General features: G+C 41.1%; 1 protein-coding gene and 1 pseudogene across 19 annotated transcripts in view; one reads left to right on the top strand and one right to left on the bottom strand.

Moving 5' to 3' along the window:
- Positions 1 to 25,557, bottom strand: part of Ezh2 (enhancer of zeste 2 polycomb repressive complex 2 subunit) — an 87,547-nt gene that overhangs the window by 4,513 nt on the left and 57,477 nt on the right. For 10 of the 19 annotated variants that reach the window (XM_087207781.1, XM_021240895.2, XM_021240896.2 and 7 more), the window contains exons 4-15: positions 22,086 to 22,202; positions 18,563 to 18,683; positions 17,640 to 17,780; positions 16,592 to 16,694; positions 15,915 to 16,093; positions 5,812 to 5,903; positions 4,192 to 4,432; positions 3,482 to 3,651; positions 2,929 to 3,023; positions 1,870 to 1,910; positions 1,319 to 1,444; positions 497 to 675 (exon numbers count right to left, since the gene is read on the bottom strand). In XM_087207781.1, coding sequence (XP_087063907.1) covers positions 497 to 675; positions 1,319 to 1,444; positions 1,870 to 1,910; positions 2,929 to 3,023; positions 3,482 to 3,651; positions 4,192 to 4,432; positions 5,812 to 5,903; positions 15,915 to 16,093; positions 16,592 to 16,694; positions 17,640 to 17,780; positions 18,563 to 18,683; positions 22,086 to 22,202 — 1,605 coding nt within the window. The remainder of the gene's footprint in view (positions 1 to 496; positions 676 to 1,318; positions 1,445 to 1,869; positions 1,911 to 2,928; positions 3,024 to 3,481; positions 3,652 to 4,191; positions 4,433 to 5,811; positions 5,904 to 15,914; positions 16,094 to 16,591; positions 16,695 to 17,639; positions 17,781 to 18,562; positions 18,684 to 22,085; positions 22,203 to 25,557) is intronic. The other 9 variants (XM_087207785.1, XM_021240898.2, XM_087207780.1 and 6 more) reach the window with 1 other exon arrangement.
- Positions 11,865 to 12,842, top strand: LOC106010700 (26S proteasome non-ATPase regulatory subunit 8 pseudogene; annotated as a pseudogene).

Here is a 25,557-nt window from a genome sequence, read left to right on the forward strand (position 1 = left end):
GCTGTTTAACTTGCCGTGGGAAATTTCACCTTTTACTATATATGAAGAAACAAACCTAAAATTACTATTGGACGAGAATGAGTCTCTACATTCTGACAGAAATCGCACACACTTGCGTTAGGGAGATGAAATATCTAGCTGTGTTAGCTGAATAAAAAAGAAACTAACCTAACCATGTGCTGTTTTAGTTTTGTCTTTTGACAGGATCTCCCCAAGTTGCCCAGACTGGCCTCAGCCTCCGAAGCAGTCAGAATTAGTGTGCCATGGTGCCTGGCTCAAATCATCACTTTAGCAAAGAAAAATGTTTATTCCAAATCTGACACCATTAATGGCACCTTCTCTTATCATCACCCAAAGAAAAACACCATTCTCTCATCAGCTGTGCCATGTCGGACGAATCACGCTTACTTCTGCCACCCAGCTAACTGGTCTTAAAGCTATCCTGACGACATGAATTGGCGAAGCAAACCATCTTCCTGATGGGGCTGCTGCTCACCTTTTTGGAGCCCCTCTGGATGCTACAATTCTTGCAGGACACGTTCTTGCTGTCCCAGTGGTCTGCAGCTCCGCATGTCAGGCAGAGGTCTGGGTCACACTCTCGGACAGCCAGGTAGCATGGGCACTGCTTGGTGTTGCACTGTGCTTTGCAGCGGCATCCAGGAAAGCGGTTCTGACCTTCAGAGATACAGTCATTGCCATCGCCCCCATCAGTCAGTCACACACAACTTGCATAACGGGCTGCAGCAACTACTGTGCAGAATGCCTGACCGAAGATCACCCTCCTATCCCGGAGGATAAAGGAGGGAATGAAGGCTAGCAAGGCTCAGCACTGCATTCTTGCTTTCCATTTTTTATTTGCTAACTGGTGTCGAGGACTTAGAAAATAGGTATACAGGGAGGACATGGACTAAACTAAATAAATATCAGATTATCTATCTGTGGCCCTTGACTGTTCCCACAGCCCATCGTCCTAGGCCCTGACGACACTGTCCTGCGCATGCCAACTATTTCTGGTGTCCTAAGACATTTGATAACTACTTCTACAGCCCTCATACTCTGCCGCCTCTACTACGATCTTATTTAAATAAAAAACTGAAAAATCGGTCCTTTAACAAATTCTGCCTAACTTGTGCACGCACACACACAATCACCCAGGAGAACAACTGGCCATGGGGCATAGTGCAGTTATGGGCTCGATAAATACTTGTAGAATAAATGCCATTTCCTAGAGTAAGCAAAAGTGTCTGTGGAGGTTAAATCATTATTTTACACACTTACTCAGTTCTCATGCAATTCCATCAAAGCAACAAATACTTACACTCTGAACTACATTGACAAAACTTTTCACAAAAATTTTGTGCTATCACACAAGGGCATGAACTGTCACAAGGCTGCCGTGGATGGTCACAGGGTTGATAGTTGTAAACATGGTTAGAGGAGCCATCTGAGTAAAAATAACAGCATGCAGCCAATGAATGCAGGGAGATGGGAAATGATCATCACAACCAACCAGTTTCCTCCCCACCATCTTCACAGCTTCTTTACTGTGCATATGATGCTCCATTGCCCTATTTACAAAATGATGGCAGCATTGCCTCCCACCCCCAAGTGCTGGAGAACTGGCCCTCTAGCTCAGTCCCATTTCCAAAGCCTTTTCCTCTCCTGCTCCTCACTCTCACTCCACTCAGTCAAGCTTCCACTCCAAGAACAAATTTGACTGGAGGTTCATCAACACACATCTTCCATTAAAACTGATGCAATGTACAGAAGTCAATTAAAGAATAACCCAAACTGATCCAATTACTGTTCTAAAGCAAATGAGAACAAGACATTTTAAGCTAGTAATGAAGTTGAATGCAAGATGCTAACCCTTTTTCAGTTGTATCTTTCTGCAGTGTGCAGCCCACAACCTGTAAAAACACAGAGAAAATAAAATACAAAACTTCTGTGTGAAGCTGGGAGTATAATCACAACCAAGTGCTCCTGAGCTGGCTCTACTGTGCCATGAACAGAGCAGTGCTGCGGAGCCAGACTCCCACTTCATAGCCCACTGTCACCACTGCCCACGGGACCTGAGGACTCACAAAGTGGGGTGGCTTCTGGATCTTCTTATGGCTGCAGGGAGCTCAAGGAGCCCCAGGCCTCACATGGCAGTGGATGCCCCTATCTGTCATGTAGTCTGAGCTGAACTATGTGGATCCAGACACCTTCTTTAACATCCCATTGAACTACATAGTCAGAAACAATTCAACCGAAAATTCAGACATATCTTAAAGCCTACATTCCTGTGGGGAAAACACTGATTTATGTTCTAAATATTTATCAGAGATATTAATAAAGTGCAACGTAAGCCTGTATACAATTTTTGAAGCATAATCAAATTGCTCCCCTTGCCCACACATTTATGCCTCTCATTTTTAAAAAGTAGGTTGGGGCAAGGGGAGTCCCACCATGACTTTCCTGTCCTTGCATTCAGAAATCCAATCAGCCTGAGAACACTCACTATGTTCATCATACTACAAGCCTCGTGAAAGGTCACGCACAGGCTTGGACAGGGTGGGGGCAGCTCTCAGGGACACCTTCAGAATACATGGCACAAACAGAAAACTCGGGCTCCAAGACTAAAGGCCACTGCTCAACAGGGCACATCTCACAGCTTACAACAAATGAGTAGTTACATAATCTTCACTCTAAATACGACTAAACGTGTTTTTCTTAACGAAAATCCAGTAGGGTAACAACAAATTGTATGACTCTTAACATGCCAAATTTACTGAAGCTGCTGCATTTTTATCGAGAAATACTAGCAACTGCCAGAAGAAACAAGATGCCACAGGCCTGTGTGGCAGCAGACCTGCCCTGGAGAGGGGCTCCGCCTGCAGTTTCTATCCGTGGAGGCTTCTGCGGACAGCTCCGCAGCCAGCTTACCGGTGTTTCCTCTTCTTCTTTCGTGGAGGAGTGTCCACGTCCTCCGCAGGAGCAGGTGCTATGATGCTCGATTCTTTGACTCTAAACTCATACACCTGCCAAGAGCAGAAGCACTGTCATGAGTACAGTCTGATTTTGAGGTGCCGCCACATGGTCTCACACACCACGCAAGTGTCTCTCTCCTTCCCTCGGCACTGCAGTGCTGGGGTACAGTAGAAATCACTGCCCACAATTGGGGGCAAGAGGACTAACACCAAATCTACAAACTTACTAGCTTTCCAAATCTACTGTACCCAGCCTTAAATATCTAAAGTGGGCAAATTCTGTGCCCCAACTTAAGAATAATTTCTATTTGGGCCAGGGATTTAGCTCAGTGGTTCCAGCGCCTGCCTCGCAAGTGCAAGGTCCTGAGTTTGATCCCCAGTACCCCCCCCAAAAAAAGATTTTTATTCATTTCCTTGGGAGAGGGGATCGTTTCCCTTATGTTTGGACAGGGAGTACATATTATCTACATATTTGAAGCTGTTACAATATTCTTATCAGATACGCTTACCTGCCTGCATGTTTTGGTCCCAATCAACCTGGCGATAGCACAGAAATTATCATAGTAAGTGCCGATGAGGACCCTGAACATCGAGGCTTCGGCACCACTCCACTCCACATTCTCAGGAGGTTCGATATTTGGCTTCATCTTTATTGGGGTTTGACACCGAGAATTTGCTTCTGCAAAGCCAAATGTGAGCGCTGGTTTGTTACAAAATAAAATCCAGGGTGTGCTTAAGAAAACAAGGAAGTCAATCATATTTTAGGCTAAAAACAATACCAGAAATTGTGCATTCTTTAAACCAACCATCTAAAATGAACACAAATAGGGTCAGGCTATTATTCAAGGTGAAATTCAAAGAAAAGAGCAACTAAATCCAGTCGCTTTCCCAGCTCATCCACGGTTCTCATTTTCTAACCAAAACTACACAGAGTACATCAAGAATACTGAAGCACACGATGTGAATTTCATGATGCCCTGTCAGAAAGATCCAAGGGGAAGCACAAAGCAAGAATGAACTGGACAGACCCACAGCCTTTCAGTAACCCAAACACGCGAAGTAACGATTCAGCTCCACAAGCTTGAATTCTCTGGTCTCAGATTGCTTATTATACTGAAAAGTAATCAACTGGGAAAAATAGTCAATGCATCCCACATCCTTGCTCTTCACAAGAAACTTGCAAGACAACAGCAAGACCTCACTCTCAGGTGAGCCTTACCAGAGGAGCTCGAAGTTTCATCCTTTTTCTCTTCTTCTTCTTTATCGTTATTTTCTCCCCCAGTTTCAGTCCCTGCTTCTCTGTCGCTGTCGGTGTCCTTTGACTCCAGCACATTGATGGTAGGGGTGCTGGGCCTGCTGCTGTTGTTGGGGAGCCGGCCTCGCCTTCGGCCCCCAGGGCGCTTGGGCGGTGTCTTTATCCGCTCAGCTGTGAGGGCAGCAGCAAACTCCTTCGCTCCCTCCTACAAAATGAAAAACAAGACATCAGGGTAAAGTTCTAAACCTCACCCTGGTGGGAAAAAAAAAAGACACTTCATATCTAAAAATGCTTCTGATCTGTTTTTGATTGTTTGAAGATTTCAGAATAAATATGGTCTCAACAAATCACTACAGTAGTGTAAGATCAGGCAAAACAGTTCTACATGGTGAATTTGTGAAATTATTAACTGATTATAATTAAGTTCAAATATTAAACTGCATGTAATAAGTTCTCTCTATATACACACACATACACTCACAGTCTATTTAAAAGTGAATCTATAAGAACTATACATCTAAAGTGCATTGTCAGACTTCCTATTTCAAGGTTCAAGATAAGGCATGGCATATCTCTTTACATATTTTAAAGTATGTAAGAACACAAAACATACAAACATGCATAGCTTTATCACTTCCTATCATACCATTAAAATATCAAGTAAGTTTTTTCCCGTGAAGGATGCAGAACCACAGGAAGATAGGAAAGGAACTTCGGGAACAAGACTACAGGTTACATTTGCATTCTGGACAATAATCCAGTCTCAGAAAATACAAAACAACGTGGAGAGCATGGTGTATAGAGAGACCACAGGAACATTTTAGATGAGCCAAATAAAGTTCTGCCTTATAAAGCATATTATAAAACAGTGCTCAAGAATTCCATTTTTTAGTGGAAATAGAAGGGAGAAGTTTGAGAGCAGCCAACAGTCTTATACTTCATTCTATAAAACCAAATTGCTTAAAAATAGGATACCTTCTGCAGGTGCCATTCAATGAATCTTCTGTCCAAAATCCAACAGGCAATATATACCCATTTAGTTCCTAGGTAGGAGTGGCTTGGTTCAAAGAGGGGAAATGGTAAAAATAAGATAGTACCCGTAAAAACAACTTTTCTACCTCTTATTTTCCTAAGCCCTTACCTTTTCTCCATCACTTTAAAGAAATCTCTGAGATCCCTAAGTACAGCTCAAACTACAGAGGTGTGTCTAACACTTCAGGAACTGGTTATGAGGAAGGCTTCAGAACTACAACCACATACAATTACTGCTGTCTACTACATAGGCAAGCTGTGCTTCACACTCACATAAACTCTGTGGAAGGGATAAGAGTCCTTGATCCTAAAGACCTTGAAATGTTGCTGTAGAGGTAGCACAGATAAAGAATACTACAAGATCAATGAAAGCAACTGTGCCGTACATGAGCTACATGAGCTACAGAAGAACATGGGTGTGAAAGCTGCCTGTCCTCTGGCCAGCAGAGGTATGGGTACAGACAGCGTTAACACTGGCTTCGTCACCTCCACCAAAATTCACCATTAAGACTCCTCCAGAACCCTCCTCAATAAGGAAGCACTAGGTCTCACCAGGTGCTGGTAACACTGAGGTCCACAAGGCTTGTTGTCCAGAGCTGTTTCTGTGTTTTTCCGCTTGTATGTGTTGGGTGTTGCATGAAAAGCTGCAAAATAAACACAAACTTCTGAATATAACTATAAAAGAGAAGCTTTTTTTACTTTCCCAGCTCCACTACAAAAATCGATCAATAAATTATAATCCAATAGGTAGTTTATGGGGCTTTACACAACTTTCCAAGCTCTTACTAAAATATCTCAAGATATGTGCTGTCTCCAACCTCTCTCTAAGCAAGGAAGAAACACAGTGTGGTCTAGAATTGTGACTTACTTTCTCTTTGCAAGTATGACTACATAAACTGATTATAAACATTGACTTAAATTGAGCTGAATATTCCACACGGTTTCCTGTGTTTACCAAGAGAATTCTGGCATCTTCAACTTCTTGACTTCCAAAGGTCAGCAATCAGTTCAGTTGGGGAGTGGAATGAGATACCACTTACTAAAACTCGTTGAAGATAAAAAGGCCAGCTCTAGATTATTAACATTCAATCCTTCTGAATCATATTCAAGTTAAGAATTTAGTGAAGGCCAGAGTCTTATTACAGGGAAATAAAATGGTCAGATAAAAGGTTTTAGCAAGATAGAAGTACCTGAAACTTAAAATTCCCAACTAGTGTACTAAAAGATTGAATGATGGACACGGGTTCACACCCGTGAACACACCACAGCGCAAATTCTGACAAAGTCTGCTTCTTCGCATACCAAGGCAAATCCTTGAAACAGCTATCAGAATTACACAACCTGAAAATTAATTTGGATTTAAAACAAGTGCCACATTCACAAATCATTTTTAAGGTATTTGTAAAAAGCCAAGGTTAAGTTTTGTAAAACTTGGGTACATAAAGGCAGACTGGTGAGGGAAGGAAGAAAAAAGAAAAGACAATCTCTTTCATTTACTTACTTTTCTAGCACTGGGTACCAAACCCAGGGCCTCGAGCACGGTGGACAGCATTCTACCCCTCAACTACCACCCCAGCCCCAAAGTTAGGGGTGGGTTTTTTTTGTTGTTTTTTTTTTGTTTTTTTGGTACCAGGGATTGAACTCTATCCTTGCACTTGCACAGCAGGTGGTGGAACCCACTGAGTTAAATACCTAGTCCCCAAAGTTAGATTTTGAATGTAGAAATTTAAGGCTCCACTTCTGCTTCAAGTGCAAGAGTGAGTTTCTTCCAGAACAACAGCCACACCCTATGTCTGATTTGGCACTGAGCACTGGAGACACAAAGCCTGAGCAGGGGAGATTAGGGTTGTCACTCCAGCAAGGAATGACTCCGCCTAAAAGACGAGCCCTTCACTGGCCAGAGCTGGGTGCACAGTGTGGGTAAAGGTCTGTGTTGCCGAACACAGGCCTTGCCCTGCCACACCACGGTGAATTCACAGGCACAAACTCTCAAACCCACAGGAGCCTCCCTGGCCCTGAGCTAGAAGACACCTGGGTTAGAACCAGGGAATAATGCTCACCCGTGAGCCTAAAACAAGAACAAGCCAAGCTGTAAAGGAAAAGCGTGCTAATCAACGGCCAAGAGCTGTTTTAAACAATTAGAATGTGTCACTTTTAATTTCCCATTGCAGTTAGCTAAAACTAGAAAGAGAGCTATCCTTATGACTAGATTTCCCTCAGAATTAGAAACTAATTCTCCAAGGAAATTATGTGTACAAAGAATTTCCGTTTCTAGAAACGTCTAAACTGTCTTAGATTTCCAGAAGATCAAACATAATCCTTCCAAACAAGCATCTTAGCATTCAAAATAATGTATCAGAAAATATTTTAAACTAAATATAATGTGGGAAATTATATACCCTTGCCAAATTATGGATGGGGATGAAGCTCAGTGGTAGAGCACTTTCCTACGCTGCACAAAGGCCTGGATTCAGTCCCCAGAACCGGGGGAAAACATAGCTGGTCAGGAAAATCATTAGAAAAGAAATTAAGGCCAGAAACTTAAATTGTACAAAAGGAGAGAACATGGACACTCAGCATTTTTATTTCAAAAGCAACCTATAAAATTGTGATAAGAATTGCATCAAATTTTCAAGCAAAGTAAAAGACAGTACACAATGCCAGTTACACCAAATATGAGATCAAATTGGTAGCTCTAGAAAATAGCTAAAAAAAAAAAAAATTAGCTAAAATATAGTGAATAGCCCCTTAGTATCTTGCAGTTTTCACCAAATTGCTACCTCAATACAGAACTGTGGGAGCAGAGGATTACAGAGCTGGAACAAACTAACAATCACCTATTTCCAGTGGTGATTTTAAAATTAGGAAAGAGGAACAAAGAATAATTTGCCTAAGTGTGCCTCACTTAGCACTCTTGTCACTATAAGGACCAGTCTGTGTTCCCTCCCATCAGTCTTTGTGATCACTATCACTGGCATCTACCCTCTCTGAAACACTTCCTCATAAAGCCTGTTGTCATGTGATAAATAAAGGATCACAGATTAGTACAAAGTGTCAGTTAGAGCACTGATCACATTTGCTCCAGCAGAACTTGGTATTAAGAATAAATTCTCGGGCCAGGGATTTAGCTCACTGGTTCTGCCGCCCGCCTTGCAAGCACAAGGACCCGAGTTTGATCCCCAGTACAAAAAAAAAAAAAGAATAAATTCTCATTGAATAGCTAGAATATATCAGTTCATTTGTGAATACCACAAGACATCAGACTTTTATAAAGAGAAGAACCTCACAAAAAAATCCAGGTCCGTATCAGAGCATAGGAAGATAGTAAGAGCTGCAACAGAACTGACAGCAGCTGACAATAAATAATCCTACACCTGAAGTACACAGAGCATGTCATAAGGCTTGGATATTATCTTTTTATCCACATGAAATGGCCAGTTATTAGAACTACCCCATTGTGTACATGAGGAACACTGAGATTTGAGGAGGGTTAAGTCACACAGCTAAGTACACAGCAAATATAAACTCAAGCACATCTGAACTTGCAACCATTATATATTCCAAAGTATTAAAATCTCAACCATGGATCACAAACTCTGGAATAATTTCTTTGAAATTCTAAGCATCTGAAGCTCAGTAGAAGTAGAGCGGAGGACTGTAGCTACAACCTCTGGTAGGAGAAATTCCAAGCATTTGAGACAGTAAAATTTCTACAATCATCATTAATATACATTCCAGAAAGAATATTAAAAACAAATTTCTACATAATAGCAAAAAGGACAACTTGCTGTGTGCAGTGAGGCAGGAGGATCTCAAGTTCAAGGCCAGACTGGGCAACTTGGTGAGTTCTTGTCTCAAAAAGGACTGTGTGTGTCACTCAGTGTAGAGCACTTGCCTAGCATGCCCAAGGGCCTGCATTCAGTCCCCCCAGCACTATAAAGGAAAAAAAAGAGACAACTATTCTTTTAAAAACTGTTTTAACTTTTGTTTATGGAACTGACACAGAGACTACTGTAGAGACAGAGGACAAACTCCCTAAGTCCTTAACCTACTTATTAAAAAGCAAGATTTGTGTTTTCTTCTGAGGCAGTCAGGGCCTTAAAAGAGGTTTTTGCTCAACAACACTGACTTCTCTTGGACCTGCAGGTGCCCAATAGGTGATTGAAAGCAGAATAGAGATTCACTCCATTTGGTAAAAGTGTGGGCCAAGTCCTTCTCTACTCTGCACATGGGATCCTCAGTCACTTAGGGAGTCTGTCTATAAGATGCCAAACAAAGTTGTGGGCCTTGAATGTACAGCACCTACTCTACCCCCTCTCAAGACTGAGGACACCAATCACAATACCCAACTTAAAGCTATACTACAAAGCTACTGTGATAAAATCAGCATGATTCTGGCAAAGAAACAGACCTGAGGATCAATGGAATAGATTAGAAGATGCAGAAACAACTCCAGACACACTCAGCCACCTCATCTTCGACAAAGGAGCCAACCATCCTCATTGGAGGAAAGATAGCCTATTTAATAAATGGTGTTGGAAAAACTGGATTTCAACCTGTTAGAGATTAAAACCCGACCCCTATCTATCACCATGCACTAAATAAGATTGAAGTGGATTAAAGATATAAATATTAAGACAGAAACACTAAACTTGCTGGAAGATAAGTTAGGTAAAACTCTCTAAAACATTGGGATAGGAAAAGACTTTATGAACAAAACCTCAATAGCATAGGAACTAGCAGAAAGAATCAACAACTGGGATCTCATCTTATTAAAAAGCTTCTGCACTGCAAGAGAAACCACCAACAGCTCACAGACAAGTGGCAATGTGGGAAAAAATTTTTAGCAGCTGTTCCTCAGACAAAGGTCTGCTACCTAGAATATATAAAGAACTGAAAAAAAATCAAGATCCAATTCAAAAATGGGCATCTGAAATGAACAGACATTTCTCAGATAAAGAATTAGAAATGCCAAATAAATATATGAAAAAATGTTCAAAATCACTGGTCATTTGAGAGATGCAGATGAAAACAACACTGAGATTTCACCTCACCCCAGAAAGAGTGGCTGCTATCAAGATATCAACCAATAACAAATGCTGGCGGGGGTGTGGAGAGAAAGAAACCCTTCTCCATTGCTGGTGGGAGTGCAGACTGGTGTAACCACTGTAGAAGTCAGTATGGAGAAACCTCAAAGAGCTAGGACTAGGGCCGGGGATTTAGCTCAGTGGTTTCGCTGCCTGCTGCGCAAGCGCAAGGACCCGAGTTCGATCCCCGGTACCAAAAAAAAAAGAACTAGGACTAGAGGTCCCATTTGACCCAGCTATTCCCCCGCGGGGTATCTTCCCCAAAGAATTAAAAGAATCATACCACAATGATATATGTGCACCCATGTTCATAGCTGCACAGTTCGTAATAGCGAAAGCTTGGAAACAGCCCAAGTGCCCATCAACTGGAAACTGGATAAAGATGATGTGTTTTTTTTATAAAATGGAGTACTACTCAGCCATAAAGAACGAGAAACTAGAGTCATTTATAGCTAAATGGATGTATATTGAGGCCATACTCTTAAGTGAAATAAATAAGACATAAGGGCTGGGGATTTAGCTCAGTGGTTTCGCCGCCTGCTGCGCAAGAGCAAGGACCGGAGTTCAATCCCCAGTACCATAAATAAATAAATAAATAAGGCACACATGTAAATACCAAATAATTTCTCTAGTGTGAGAAACAGAGTGTAAATAAGGACTAAAAGGATTAATAACTAATAACTGATACTTTGAAATAGGAAAAGGTCCAAAGGGGTAGGGGTGGTGGGAGGAGATGGGGAAAGGAAAAGAATGGAAAGGAAAAATTACGAGAAAAGAAAAAAAAAATGGAAACTAAGTAAATAGGGAAGGGTGGAGCAGTGAAGCGCGCACAGGTAATGGGGAAAAAATAAGAACCAAGACACAGCATGTACAGGTACAAGCACCCAAAATAAATGTAAATGTACTGTATACCTAAAATGTACCAATAAAAGAATTTATACACCAAGACAGATTGCCAAGAATATTCAGGTCCCCTAGCAGTCTCCACTACCCTAAGCCTGAGGTCACCTTGGAATCCATTGGGCCTCACACAGCCTTCCCCCTCAAGAAATAAGGACCCCTCCCTGACCAGCTGTCTGCAAGAGCAAAACTGAGATCCTGATGAACCAGACTCCAGCCCTCCACCTCAGCAGGCCCAGGAAACCCACACAGCTGTCTAGGACACTCTCCAGAGGGAGCTCTCCAGCTGCCCAAGCCACAGTCCTGCTCTAGGGTTCATCAGGCTCTGCATAACAACACACCCTATGACAAAAGCTGCGTTAGCCTGCTCCACTCAGACCCCACAGGGACACAGTGTTCACCGAACAACAAACTAGGGGAAAAAAACAGCCATCATAACTCAAAAACACTAATTTCCCGACTATATGAAGAGCCCCTGGATATCAAAAAGACCAATGAGTCTAAAAATAAAAATAATTCATAGAAAATATGAATCATAAGGCCCGGGGATTTAGCTCAGTGGTTTCGCTGCCTGCTGCGCGAGCTCAAGGACCCGAGTTCGATTCCCGGTACCAAAAACAAAAAAGGAGAGACTATGAATCATTTAACATTTAGGAAGACTGCTTTACCCTCACTGAAAGGAAGAAAGGGAGGTCTGCCACATCACGGAAGATGGTGGCTGCAACTGTGAACCGGGTGGCCGGAGTCTCGAGCACCGCCGCGGCCTTGGGTGCACTCCTGCAGGCTGCAGCCAGCCTTGTACGAACAACTCAAGGGCGAGTGGAACCGAAAAAGCCCCAATCTTAGCAAATGCGGGGAAGAGCTGGGCCGCCTCAAATTGGTTCTGCTGGAGCTCAACTTCCTGCCAACCACAGGGACCAAACCAAAACAGCAGCTCATACTGGCCCGTGACATAGCGGAGATTGGCACCCAGTGGAGCATCCTATGCAAGGACATCCCGTCCTTCAAGCGCTACATGGCCCAGCTCAAATGGTATTACTTTGACTACAAGGAGCAGCTCCCTGCGTCGGCCTACATGCACCAGCTCTTAGGTCTCAACCTCCTCCTCCTGCTGTCCCAGAACCGCGTGGCTGAGTTTCACACAAAGTTGGAGCGCAAGCCTGCCAAGGGCATCCAGACCAATGTATACATCAAGCACCCCGTGTCCGTCGAACAATACCTGATGGAGGGCAGCTACAGCAAGGTGTTCCTGGCCAAGGGGAACATTCCTGCTGAGAGCTACACTTTCTTCATTGACATCCTGCTGGACACTCTCAGGGATGAGATTGCTGGATGCATTGAGAAGGTCTATGAGAAAATCCTTTTTACTGAGGCCACCAGGATTCTCTTCTTCAACACACCCAAAAAGATGACAGACTACGTACGCCAAGAAGCAAGGGTAGGTCCTGGGGCCCAACAACTACTACAGTTTTGCCAGCCAACAGCAGAAGCCAGAAGACCCCACCATCCCCTCCACGGAACTGGCCAAGCAGGTCATCCAGTACGCCTGGCAGCTGGAAATGACTGTCTGAGCTCACTGGGCCCGGGGGCGGGCAGGGTGTGGTAATTTAAAAACAGTCATGGTGCAAGCTGTCCTCCAATAAAGGTGGATTGACATTTGCTCTTCTAGGCCCTTGTCTCCCCAGTCAGGATGGTGGGCCTCTTGGGGGCTGGAGACCAGTCAGCCTCTGTCCAGTGGCCATTGCTTCAGGTCTCAAGCACATGCCCAGTGGCCCTGTGACTTATGGGACAGCACAGGTCTCAGGTAGAGGGACTACTGCAGACAGCGATGTGCACACTGGAATGCTGGACCAGGGCACCAGTTCTTTTCAGCAAAGGGGTTGTGTCGCAATGGATTAAATAATTTTTCAAATGAAAAAAAAAAAAAAAGAAAGGAAGAAAAATTTAAATTAGAAGGCATTTTTTCCTTATAAAGTCAATTTTACATCAAAATTAGTTTTCTAACACTCTGTGGAGAGGTCTGGGGAGGATGGTCACACTGAGCAATCTTCTAGCTGGCCTGTCCCACATAGCTAAACAGAGCTCATCGGTGACCCTGAACCTGTGGGAAGCGGGGCCAGGCGCGGGCAAGGTCATTCTCTGTGGCACCATTACAGCAAAAGGCTGGACACAAACCCAATCGTCACCCGCGGGGACCAGTTCAGGACATGACAGGGCTAGTGCAGAATCCACAATAATGAGTCAAGAAAAGGACAAGCTGGGGATTAGGGTGCCATTTGAATAACAAGGGGGAAAAGGGAGTATTATATTTACCATAGAAACTGTGAAAGACACAAGAAAACTAGTACAAGGGGTCTGAGTACAGCAAAGTAAGGTGAAAACTTGACAAATTGAGAGGGGTAGAAGGAGACTTCACCATAAACATTTTTAATTCTTTTTTTTCTAATGTAAATCATGTGATGATCTCATTCTAAATAGCAGCTAATAGGAGCCAAGTACCATTTTAAATATTCAACATATATTAATTCATGTATTCTTTTTTTTTTGGTTCCGGGGAACTCGGGTCCTTGTGCTTGTGCAGCAGGCAGCAAAACCACAATTCATGTATTCTTTATGAATTCATTTACATGCTCTGAAAAGTATAGTATCAATATAGATTTTTTTTTAAAAAAATAAAGCACAAAGTGCCATATCTGATATATATATTTAATGATTTACTTAATAACCTGAAGAAAAGCAGAGTAGTTTTACCAGTTTTCACTGAAGAAAAGCAGAGTAGTTTTACCAGTCTGTACAGTAGTGAAACACCTATCCAATGTGTTCAGCCTGAATCATGACAAGACTGGCTCAGCTGTCAGGGAAGGGGAAAACCGCCTGCTTCTAGGGAAGCGGAAGTCACTTGTACTCAAGTGTAGCAAATCTCTCTCTCTCTGTCCCTCCCTCCCCAGCTTGACTAATGAGATAATTAACAGGTCCAAAATTCATCAAAATTACTCATCTCTGAATCACACAAGAAAAGAACCCTTGGAATAATGTTTAAAGGTACTATCCCCATTTCTGTGGTTCTTCTTTATATAAAAAGGGGTATGTTAAACACTACATCTGGAAATGACAAATTGGAAGGACCCTTTTAGTGACTCCAAAATACAGGACCTACTCAACTATTTTGCTATAATAGCATGGGAATGCAATTTATATATATTTTTTGGCAGTACTGAGGATGAATCCCAGAGGCACTCTACCACTGAGCTACACCACCAGCCCCTATTTTTTTATTTTGAGATAGTCTCATTAAGTTGCCCAGGCTGGCCTTATACTTGCGATCCTCCTGCCTCAGTCTCCGAAGTAGCTGGTATAATAGCCATGTGGCACTACACCATTTTTTTGATGAAACACGGGCAAGCTTAACAAAATAGTGTAAAAGGATATCAAAGTGCAATGCAGCTATTTCAAAGGCTATGTGAAAGTAGTAAGGCCAAGTCCAAATAAGATATTTGCTAACTGTCCAATGGCTGCAACAAATGAACAATGTCCTAAAGGGTATTAAAACTGCCAAGTTGTTAAACTAAATAAGGAGTGCAGTCAACAACAGCAAAGAGAGGGATATAGTAATTCTAAAATTCTACTTCAAGTTTTTCTAAGATAACCAAATCACTAGAATATGTCTCTCTCGCTCTCCCTCCCTCTCTCTCTCTCTCTCTCTCTCTCACACACACACACACACACACACACACACACACACACACACACAAAACTTAACATTTCCAGACCAACTATACATCACCCAACAAATTATGAGTGGCAACAAATATAAGTACATAGAGCAAAAACTTGAGGGGAAGTGAACCAGATGCCACTGAGTGGGCAAGCTTTTTTATATTAAGAAGGTCTTCAGACAAGGAGGGAAGAAATCTGTAACAAGTGGGGGGGGGTGTCAAAAAAGGCAAAGCAATGTGGTCCCACAAAACAGTGTGGGGGAAAACAAGGACATAAGGTCAAATGGCCCAGAGGTGTAATAATACAAAAGATAGGCTCACTAAACTACAATACAGAAAAGGCTAAACTGTAAATAAACGCTAAGAAAATTAGGTATGAAATATATTTTCAAAATATGTGTCTCAAAAGCAGATAATGCTTTTTATCTAAATTGCACTTAAATAAGTTCCAATTATCTGAAAATTTTACTAAGAAACCTTCGTTTCTATAAATGTTACACAAAAAATTAATATATGTATCATACTTAAGTTTAATTCACAATATTTTATGCTTTGCTTGTATTCAAATGCATTTGTTTATAAGGCAACTTACACAGAGGGCCAAATACATAATAGGAAAAAGATTTAACAATAAACAGAAGCAATCTGTTTATATAAACATCTTTTTAGCCAATTTCCAGTTCAAAAACAATGTATCGGTATCAGTAGACTTGGGCTAGTTCACATTAACTTCCAGCTTGGTCTGCGTGAGGGAAACACTGCTCCAGATTAAAGGTAGACTTCACAGTAATCCCCAAGGAACAAAGTAAAAATAACAATACTAGAATCCTAGCAATGTTTTCCATTCTTAACTACAAGATTAAATGGTAAATTCTAGTTGCAACAAATGACAGCACTTTTTAAGATGTGTTAAGACATAATTCCACAACAAAGATAGAAAATGAAAACGTACAATAATTGCACTTACGATGTAGGAAGCAGTCATACTTAAAACATCGCCGACAGAAAAGCGTATGAAATGAATGTAAGCTCTGCTCCCTCTGCACAGACTTAGCATTTGGTCCATCTATGTTGGGAGTACATTCAGGAGGAAGTGCACCTGGGAGCTGCTGCTCGGTGAGTTCTTTGTATCTGATATCAACCAAGAAAAGTAAGTAAGCCTGAAACCAAAGGTTTTTTGTTTTTAAATGAAGTTATCTAAAGGTTTCCATGTTAACGTTTTACCTTGCTTATAACACAAAGAAAAATATCTAACCTACAACAATATTTAAAGAGTCAATTAAGTATTATGCATGGTATACCAAAAATCAAATTCACTGATATGAAAAGATATGATTCTATTAGTTTAGACTCAACACCAACTGCACTAAAATTTCAACCAGGACCCAGAGAAATTTTCCTATAATGTACAACTATAAAGTCCATGTGTTTATGTGTAATATATACACATATTTCTCTCCAATAAATGTTTTGTAGTGCAGGGTGCGGCACACACACGCGTGCTGTCTGAAGCATCCTGTGCATACTGTTAACAAGGTAGAGTGGCTCATCAGACATAACGGGTCCACTTGGAATGAACCAGAACGATGGCTTACATATCACACAATGCCTGAAAAGAACAAATCTTACTTTTCCTTTAGTTCTTCTGCTGTGCCTTTATCTGGAAACATTGAAGAAATGGCTTCAAAAATTTTATCAGAAGGAAATTTCCGTGGTGGGTGGCTTTCTTTATCTAAAAAGGTAAATATGAAAGGGGGAAAAAGCATGGAAGTAAATAAGTTTTCAATCTTTCATTTTCTCCACACAACAGTGTCTCATTAACAAAGGTGATTTTCTAAGAAATCATCAACATTATGATCCGCCTACTTCCAAGGTATTTTACATCTGTCTGTGGAGTATTCATAGGTCAGACACAAACTAGAGTCAGCAAAGTTTTCAAAGCACTGGGAAGAAGCACCCTAGGTTCTAACCCCAGGTCTGTTGTTAACTGGCTGTGTGATGAGGCTGACCCCTGAGCCACTTGATTCTATTTCCTAACCTATAATGTGAAGGAGCTGAACTAGATGATCACTAAGCTGCCTTTCTGTTATAAAAAAAGTCATGTTTCTTTGAAACTGCAATTTGCCCAAAGTCTTCCATGCTGCCTCAACATGGGTCTTGGCAGATGGAAAACACCAGCTCTTGGCTCTGTTTTCCGGCTAACCACAACTAGTGCAGGGTTAAAGAGTGACTCGTGAGTCAGTCAGGCCTGCGTTATCATCCCAGGGTTTGGGGTTCTGCTCCTTCCCAATGGTGTAGTCGTAGATGAGCCACTCGGCCTCTCTAAATCCATTCCTAAATATACCATGGTCTGATAATACTGACATGTGGCGCTATGAGCAAGATTAAGTGAACCGCTGCATAGGAGGTGTTCGGCTTACAATTTGTACATTTGTCATCAATATGTTATATATTATTAAAACCATGATTACAGTGATTGCCCAGTGAGGCCCAAAAAATGATTATATTCTTTTGGTAGAAAAAGAAACAAAGATGCTCAAGTGGAAGACAAAATCCTACAAATAATATCTAAATTTTGATTATGTCACTATCAATGTGATGGTATAAAGAACTATTTCTACAATCTTTTTGAAAGAATGATGGAATGGCTACACAAAAAATTAGTAATCCAACATACCATCTCGACTATCCTCTAGATCCTTCTGCTTCTCCTCTCCTTCATCGGGATCATCTCCATCATCGTCGTCGTCATCATCATTGTATTGACCGAGAGCATTCACTAACTCCACAAAAATTTCATCGTTTATAAACCCACACTCTGAAATTCATCAAGCGAGTGTCAGAAGAACACAGGGGAAAGTGTTAATGACCAAAGTTTTCGAGTGTCTTTTTAATTTGGAAGAAACAGCATGGCTTATCAGCTAGAATTGTGTAACATTAGCATTAAAACCAGGATTGTTTTCAGGACTGGCTCTCAGCAAAGTTGGGAAGCAGACTATCTTCACAACCTGTCCCTTTCCCTTGTCACACCTCCAAAAGTTTCCAGTGATTGGCCAGCCCTCTAGGAACTGTGGCTCTGGCCTCCTCACAAACACTTGTGTCTCTGAGGCCACTCACTTGGGACTTGGCTAATGATAATGGACAGCAGGGACCGGAAAACAGCCTCCTGAACACAAACTCTGCAGTAGAAACAAAGGATTGATCGTCAGGTGCTGTGGCAGCCTCATAGCAAAGGCACTTTTGCCCAGCAGGCTTTCTGGTGCCAACCTGCCACATTACCAGGGCCCTAATCCTAATTCATTTTACTACTAATGAATCTTAAAATCGATACACACTCAACCTCTTTGTAACTTACTACTTGAAACTGCCATTATAATTTATGTCAATCAACTATGAATAATTATCAAGTGGTAAATAGGAACCTACTTAAAAAAAACAGGGAAACACTGAAAACTTTAGTCTTATAAACCCAGACCAGTTCTTCATAGTCAGCAAAAAACAGTTTATTATTTAAAATGGTTTTTCATACCCTATGTTAATAAACCATAGTATTTGTCAATCTGCTAGCCCTTTCCTCAAGAGAATAAACATTCCACTCACCTCGATCTCCATGGACTTTGCCGTCATAATTTTTTATTAGTTCTTCAATAAAAGTGCCATCCTGGTCTAGGACTTCATCCCCCATGTAAGGAATGTTATGTAAAACAGTTTCATCTTCTACCTAAGAGTAAAAATATATATACATATTTTTTAAAATGCATTTATCCTAATTAAAATATTCAATGTTAGATAACTAAAATTAATAATTTTTCATTGAGTAGAATACTTTAACCCAATTCTCCAATTTTAAAATTCTAGTCAGACATCAAACTGTTGATCAGGAAAAACAGCAATGTTTAATCTAACATGTTATCAACTCTACCTCTAAGAAAGGAAAAATGCTGCTGATGACAACCAGACATCACTTTTAAGGCACATTTCTATTCTGCTGGATGTAAAAATGGGAGAATATGGTTTATCAAAATCAAGTACAACTGGAGGAAAGATAGCCTCTTGAATAAATGGTGTTGGAAAAACTGGATTTCAACTTGCCAAAGATTAAAACTAGACCCCTATCTTTTACCATGCATTCAACTAAAATCCAAATGGATTAAAGATCTAAATACTAAAACAGAAACACTAAACTTGCTGGAAGATAAGTTAGGTACAACTCTCGAAGATATTGGCATAGGAAAAGACTTTATGGGGCCGGGGTTTTAGCTCAGTGGTTTCACCACCTGCTGTGCAAGCGCAAGGACCTGAGTTTGATCCCCAGTACCAAAAAAAAAAGCTTCTGCAGGGCCAGGGATTTAGCTCAGTGGTTCCAGCGCCTGCCTTGCAAGCGCAAGGTCCTGAGTTCTATCCCTGGTACCAAAAAAAAGAAAATAAAGCTTCTGCACAGCAAGAGAAACCACCAACAGAGCTAAGAGACAACCTACAATGTGGGAAAAAATTTTTACCAGCTGTTCCTCAGACAAAGGTCTACTATCTAGAATATGTAAAGAACTCAAAGAAATCAGACCCCCCCAAATATAAAGACGCAATTCAAAAATGAGCATCTGAAATGAATAGACATTTCTCAGATAAAGAATTAGAAATGACAAATAAATATATGAAAAAATGTTCAAAATCACTGGTCATTCGAGAGATGCAAATGAAAACAATGCTGAGATTCCATCTCACTCCACAAAGAATGGCGGCTATCAAGAAATCAACCAATAACAAATGCTGGCGGGGCTGTGGGGGAAAAGGAACCCTTCTCCACTGTTGGTGGAAGTGTAGACTGTGCAACCACTGTGGAAATCAGTGTGGAGATCCCTCAAAAAACTAAAACTAGAGGTTCCATTTGACCCAGCTACACTTCTTGGTATCTTCCCAAAAGAATTACAAGCATCACATCACAGTGATATATGCACAGCCATGTTTATAGCAGCACAGTCTGTAATAGCTAAATCTTGGAAACGGCCCAAATGCCCATCAACTGACAAGTAGATAAAGATTAGGTGGGTTTTTGTTTTTTTTTACAATGGAGTACTATCCTGCCATAAAGAAGGATGAGCTTCAGACATTTACAGATAAAAGGATGCACCCTGAGACCATACTCTTTAAGTGAAATAAATCAGACACATATGTTTAAATGCCATATGTTTAAATTTCTCCGGTGTGAGAAACTGAATGTGGAAATAAGGACTGAGATGTGTAATGGATGTTGGGAAATGGGAAGAAAGTGTTCAAATGGGAAGGGGAACAAGGGGGGAGGGAGGGAGGAAGGAAAAAGTGAAAATAGAAGGAAAAAATGGAAATAAAGCTTTTGTATATAGGAAGGGGAAGGGGCTTGAGGGAGGGAACAGGATAAAATAAAATGTATTTTAAAATAAAGAAATAAATAAAATGCAAGCTGTGATCTTGATGCACTTATCTATTCAGATTCAAGCTTACACACACTCTAGAGTTTTCTTTTCATCTCACTTGCATGAATCCTACTAAAGAACGAGGAGCACACTTTACTTGGAAGCCAAAACTAAATGACACATGGCTCTTCTGTCTCCCCACTGTTCCCAGCCTAACCCTCCCTCTCCAAAATGTATCTAAACAATAGAGTCTGCCTCATCTGCTGTGGTCAGAGACCAGCAAAACCCGGGGATGTCATAAACAGTATTCACTGCAACTTTAAAAATTACATTCTTTCTGAATTTCAGTCTCTGAAAATATGAAACCTCCCTTGAGGCTTTGTAATATGATTCTGAAAACTAAATGTTCTTTAATAAAGCTGTAAATATGCAAATATATTCAACTACAAAATATAACTGACGTTTACCTTTAACCCTCCACTTTGTAAGAAGCATAAGAAAAGTCACTAAAATCAAATTTAAAAAAAAAATCTCTTAAGCCAGGCATAGTGGTGCCTGCCTATAATCTCAGCATTTAGGAGGCTGAGGCAAGAGGATCCCTGCCAGTTTGAGTCTAGGCTACATAGATGAGTGAAAGGCCACCCTGAACTAAATAGTGCGGGGAGAGGGGAGGTTGTAGTAAGCAGTTCTAGTAAGCAATTCTCAAGAGCAGGTACACCAAGGACTTCCCTCAGTATTTTATTAGCAGTCTTACTTTACATATCAAGTGAATGGTAAAACTATGTATTTTTATTTTACAAGTAAAAAATGTATACCTGAAGCCAGGCACAGTGGTGTACACCTCTAATCTCAGCACTCAAGAGGCTGAGGTAAGCCAGGTATGGTGACGCATGCCTGTAATCCCAGCACTTGAGAGGCTGACCAAAGAGGGCTGCTCTAAGTTCGAGGCCAGCCTGGGCTACATAGGGTTTGAGGCCAGCCTGAACTACATAGCAAGACCCTGTCTCAAAAAAAAAAAAAAAAAAATGCACATCTGAATTTCTCTTCTATTCTACCTCCTTCATTCTACTTCTATAAAGAGTTAAAAAAAAAAAAAAAGGAGTTAAACACCAGCATTTTATTACTAAAGCTGGCTGGTGCTATCCATGGAAATATGTTTGAGCTTATAAGTCCTGAGACTACTGCCTAGTGCACATTATCACTTATTAAGATGCTGCCTAAAACTGCTTTTGTTTTCCAGTACTGGGGATCGAACTCAGGACCTTGCGCTTTCAAGGCAGGCGCAGCGCCACTGAGCTAAATCCTCAGCCCCTTGTTTTGCTTTTTGAGGCAGGGTCTTGCTGTGTAGTTCAGGCTGGCCTTAAATTCACTTTTTAGCCCAGGCTGGCCTTGAACTCACGGTGATCCTCCTGCCTCAGCTTCCCAAGAGCTGAGATTACAGGCATACACCACCATGCCCAGCCCTAAAACTGTTCTTAAATCAGTTCTCAATTAATAAAAAAGAAAAAGTCAGGCTGAGTAGGAAACTGAGTAACCTCTTCAAGGACAAGAACTGTAAGCTTCTTCTTTTAAGTATGCTTAATCCTAGGTATGGTCTTTGTTTAACACTTTTCCTTTGGAGAATGGAGAGAACACACCAAAGACTTTTTTTAATTACCTATTTTTCTTACTTAAAATAAGTTATCATCAGCTATTATCAATTATGATAAGCAGAAGACACATTACTTACATACCATAAAATTCTGCTGGAGGGGAGACCAAGAATACATTATGGGTACTGAGGCAACTGCATTTAGGGTCTTTAACGGGATGACTTGTGTTGGAAAATCCAAGTCACTGGTCACCGAACACTAAAACAGAGAAAATAAAATTGACTCTTATGAATAAAAGGGTGACCTTAAGCTGTAGCCATCAAACTGTAAAGAGATGCTGTCCACTTAAATAAGTTTGAAAAGATATTCACCTAAGACAGTAAAATTCACAAAAAATCAAAAAGGATCTTTTCTTTTCTCTCACTTTTCATAAGGGTGAAAAAAATCTTCAGACTGTACAAGTTTTCAAAACCCTCTAACCCTTCTCATACTCACCAGTAAGAATCCAACTCTGGGACTCCGTCGGCCTCAATGCTTGGATCCACCTCGCCAAGCTTCACTATGAACTGCCCACCTCCCACTTCAATCTCAACAGCCCAAATACACAGAACAGCAATGTGCATGCACTTAATCTTAATGCGAACGTCTGTTAGGTCAGCCTGCCTTATCTTCCATCTTAGGACACCAAGTGTCGTCTGCTGATATTCATGACACACAGATATGAACAGCAATGGACTGGAGTTCCAATCACAACCTGTGCACAGCTGTAACCCAGCACTCTTCATGCACCAGGCACCGTGCTCACACAGCACAGGCCTTATCGTGGTCCTCGTCACAACACTGTAAGATGGGTACAGTTCTTGGCCCGTTTTGCAGGTGAGAAAACTAAGGTAAAGAAAGAATAAGTGACTTGCTCAGGATCTTCAGATAAGGCCATAATTAAGCCCCAAAGTCTGACTCTGGAGCCCTGGCTCTTACCCACTACATTTACTGCCAGGATCCCAGACCTCCAAAATGTTTAAATACACATGGCCCTTAAAATACCATACAGTGGACCCTCAACTTACGACCAGCTTGACATATGAACAACTTGGGTTACAACTGGAATTACTTAGTCTTGAATTACAACTCAAAGGCTGGCTGCTTGTGCTTCCAGATGGTCTCAGATACAGATTTAACCCTTAAAGAGCTCTGGAAGGAACATTACAACATCCTTTCCTATGTGGGGTTAACGGAGAAATCCTGGGCCAATGTCTAAGGACACTGAGATCTGTCTGTATACGAGAGAGACTTTGAAGGCTGTGTAGAGAAGGCTGAGCCTTCAATTGACCAATTGAGTTACAATCAGCCCTTGAGAACAAATCAAGTTCGTAAGTCAAGAATCCACTGTATTTCACAAAACCCAGTTGATACTGACTTCAAGGTACAACATTTCTTCTGCATCACTTAAAAAAAAAATTACTCCTTAAACTATTACATAATCCTTTCTTAACACAGTGATTTTAAGAAGGATGTTGGTTTCAGCTGTTAACATTTTTGAGAATATGATATATGGTAAAACTGTACTCAAATAAGCACAGGACTTTCTATCTTGCCCAGTAATTCAGCTTTTCTTAGAGCACGATTTCCCAATTATCAGCCCTCCAGAACCCTTTCAAAAATATCTTACGCATATATTCATAATCTACAATCAATTAAAATAGAGCAAAAAGAAAAAAAGTAAAACTGAAAAAAATCATATATATTTATCTATACAAACATATACATATATACATATTTAACGCTTAATTCTTATTTGGGATGACCTAAATTCGTAGGACTAGGACAGTGAGAGCAGCGCGGAAGCCTTTGGCTTGTGGGCCACACCCAGCCCTCACCTTACACTAGGAAAGTGGGTGAATCTCAATCATCACAGCCACTGCCACTCACAATAATCCCCTCCTTAGAAGAGTAAAGGGTTAAGTATAGATTAGTTAAGAAGAATTGTGACAGTGACCATTAATTTGCTTCCAAAAAGGCAGAGATAATACTATCACAGTCCAAGTAAATAAGACGGTGTGAACAGTTTACTAACACGCCAGAACTCAAAGTCTTTCCCTTTTCTTCCTTTTGCCGCCAATATGATCCTTCATCTATCCATCCAATAAATAATAATAATAGCAATTAACATTTATTGAGCACTTACTATGTTGGAGGCACTGTGCTAAGTACTAAGAGATAGGCATAATCTTAAATACTGCTCTTGAACAACCTTATGACATAGCTTTAGCATCACAATCCCATAAACAAGGAGGCTAAGGTTTAGAGAATAATACGCCTACTCAGAAGGGCCATAAATTACAAAGCCAGCATTAAAACCTAAGTCTGAATGCAACATCCAAGAGCTTAATTAGTGTGCTGTGGTTCTTGCCCTTGAGCAGCTCAAAGGGCAAAATCACAATGATAGCCCTGCACTTTCTGTTTGAAACAGACACGTGATGATGTTGCAGGAGCATCTCTCCTGCCAACTTTCTCTTCTTATTCCTACTACCACCACATCTTCTTTCCTTCTTTCTAACTGGGTAAATCTGGGAGTGAGGAATGGTTATAACTATTGAGTAAAGTATTACATACCATCCAGTGATTCTAAATAGAAAGTACACTAATGCCTTGGTTCACGAATGCTTCCGTTTGCAAACAATTTGGTTCACAAACAAAACTACTGGACAAAACTTTGCTTCTGTTTGCAAACTCTACAGTGTATGATAGACAGGACCACAGCCATCTTCCCCACACAAACACAAACCCAGCCATCTTCCCCTAAATCATAAAATAAATTAGGTTTGTAAGCCGAGGTACCATTGTAATTTTCATTTCTTAAATAGTTAATGGTGATGGTTTTTGGCTTATATTTGATGGGATAAATTAACTGTGGCTTTAATTCTGCAAGTAAACTCCCTTTAAGCTTAGAGGGAGAAGCTGCCTCTCCAACTCTGACTTACTCACCTGCTTTAACATCCTAATCCAAAGCCACACCTAAGGTCAGACAGTTCAATGTTTTTTTCAACCACTAGATACAAGGGAGATTGGCTTTGCTCATTTGTGTTTGCTCTGACAGTGCAGAAAATGCTCTGGGTACCCTGAATGAAACCAGCTGGGCTCTCCATCAACACAAAGAACTCAAGAGGCAAAGACAGCAAGAAGGCACAGGCAGTGGCACTGAGCACTACTTCCAATCCCACACCTCTGTCAACCTCCAGGACCTATCCTCTCAACTCTGAGTCAAATAATTACCAGCGGACAGGAAAGAAGCTCCCTGAGGGCAAGAGCAGCTGAGGCCAAGTGTGGCTTCACCTGTCTTGAAATAATACTCTGTAGCACAGTGTCTCAGAAAAAAGTAGGCACTCAAAAAATGTTTCTGAAATCAATAGGCTGCCATTTGCCAATTCTCCTTGGCAGGAGACTTCAGCCTGGACTCGCGCAAAGCTGTGGTCAGCCCCTCATGCTTTATTAACCGCACTACTAACACACCCCTCTCATTTATGAGGTCAGTCTTAAATACAGCGGCACTTGCTGGTAAAACAAGTTTGGGAATTCTTATATATTGACTTACAGGAAAATTACTCAAAAATCC

This window comes from Heterocephalus glaber, unplaced genomic scaffold (genome assembly GCF_053883595.1).
Source record: "Heterocephalus glaber isolate CG9 unplaced genomic scaffold, H.glaber_assembly_v1.0 deba00000818, whole genome shotgun sequence".
Lineage (NCBI taxonomy): Eukaryota > Metazoa > Chordata > Mammalia > Rodentia > Bathyergidae > Heterocephalus > Heterocephalus glaber.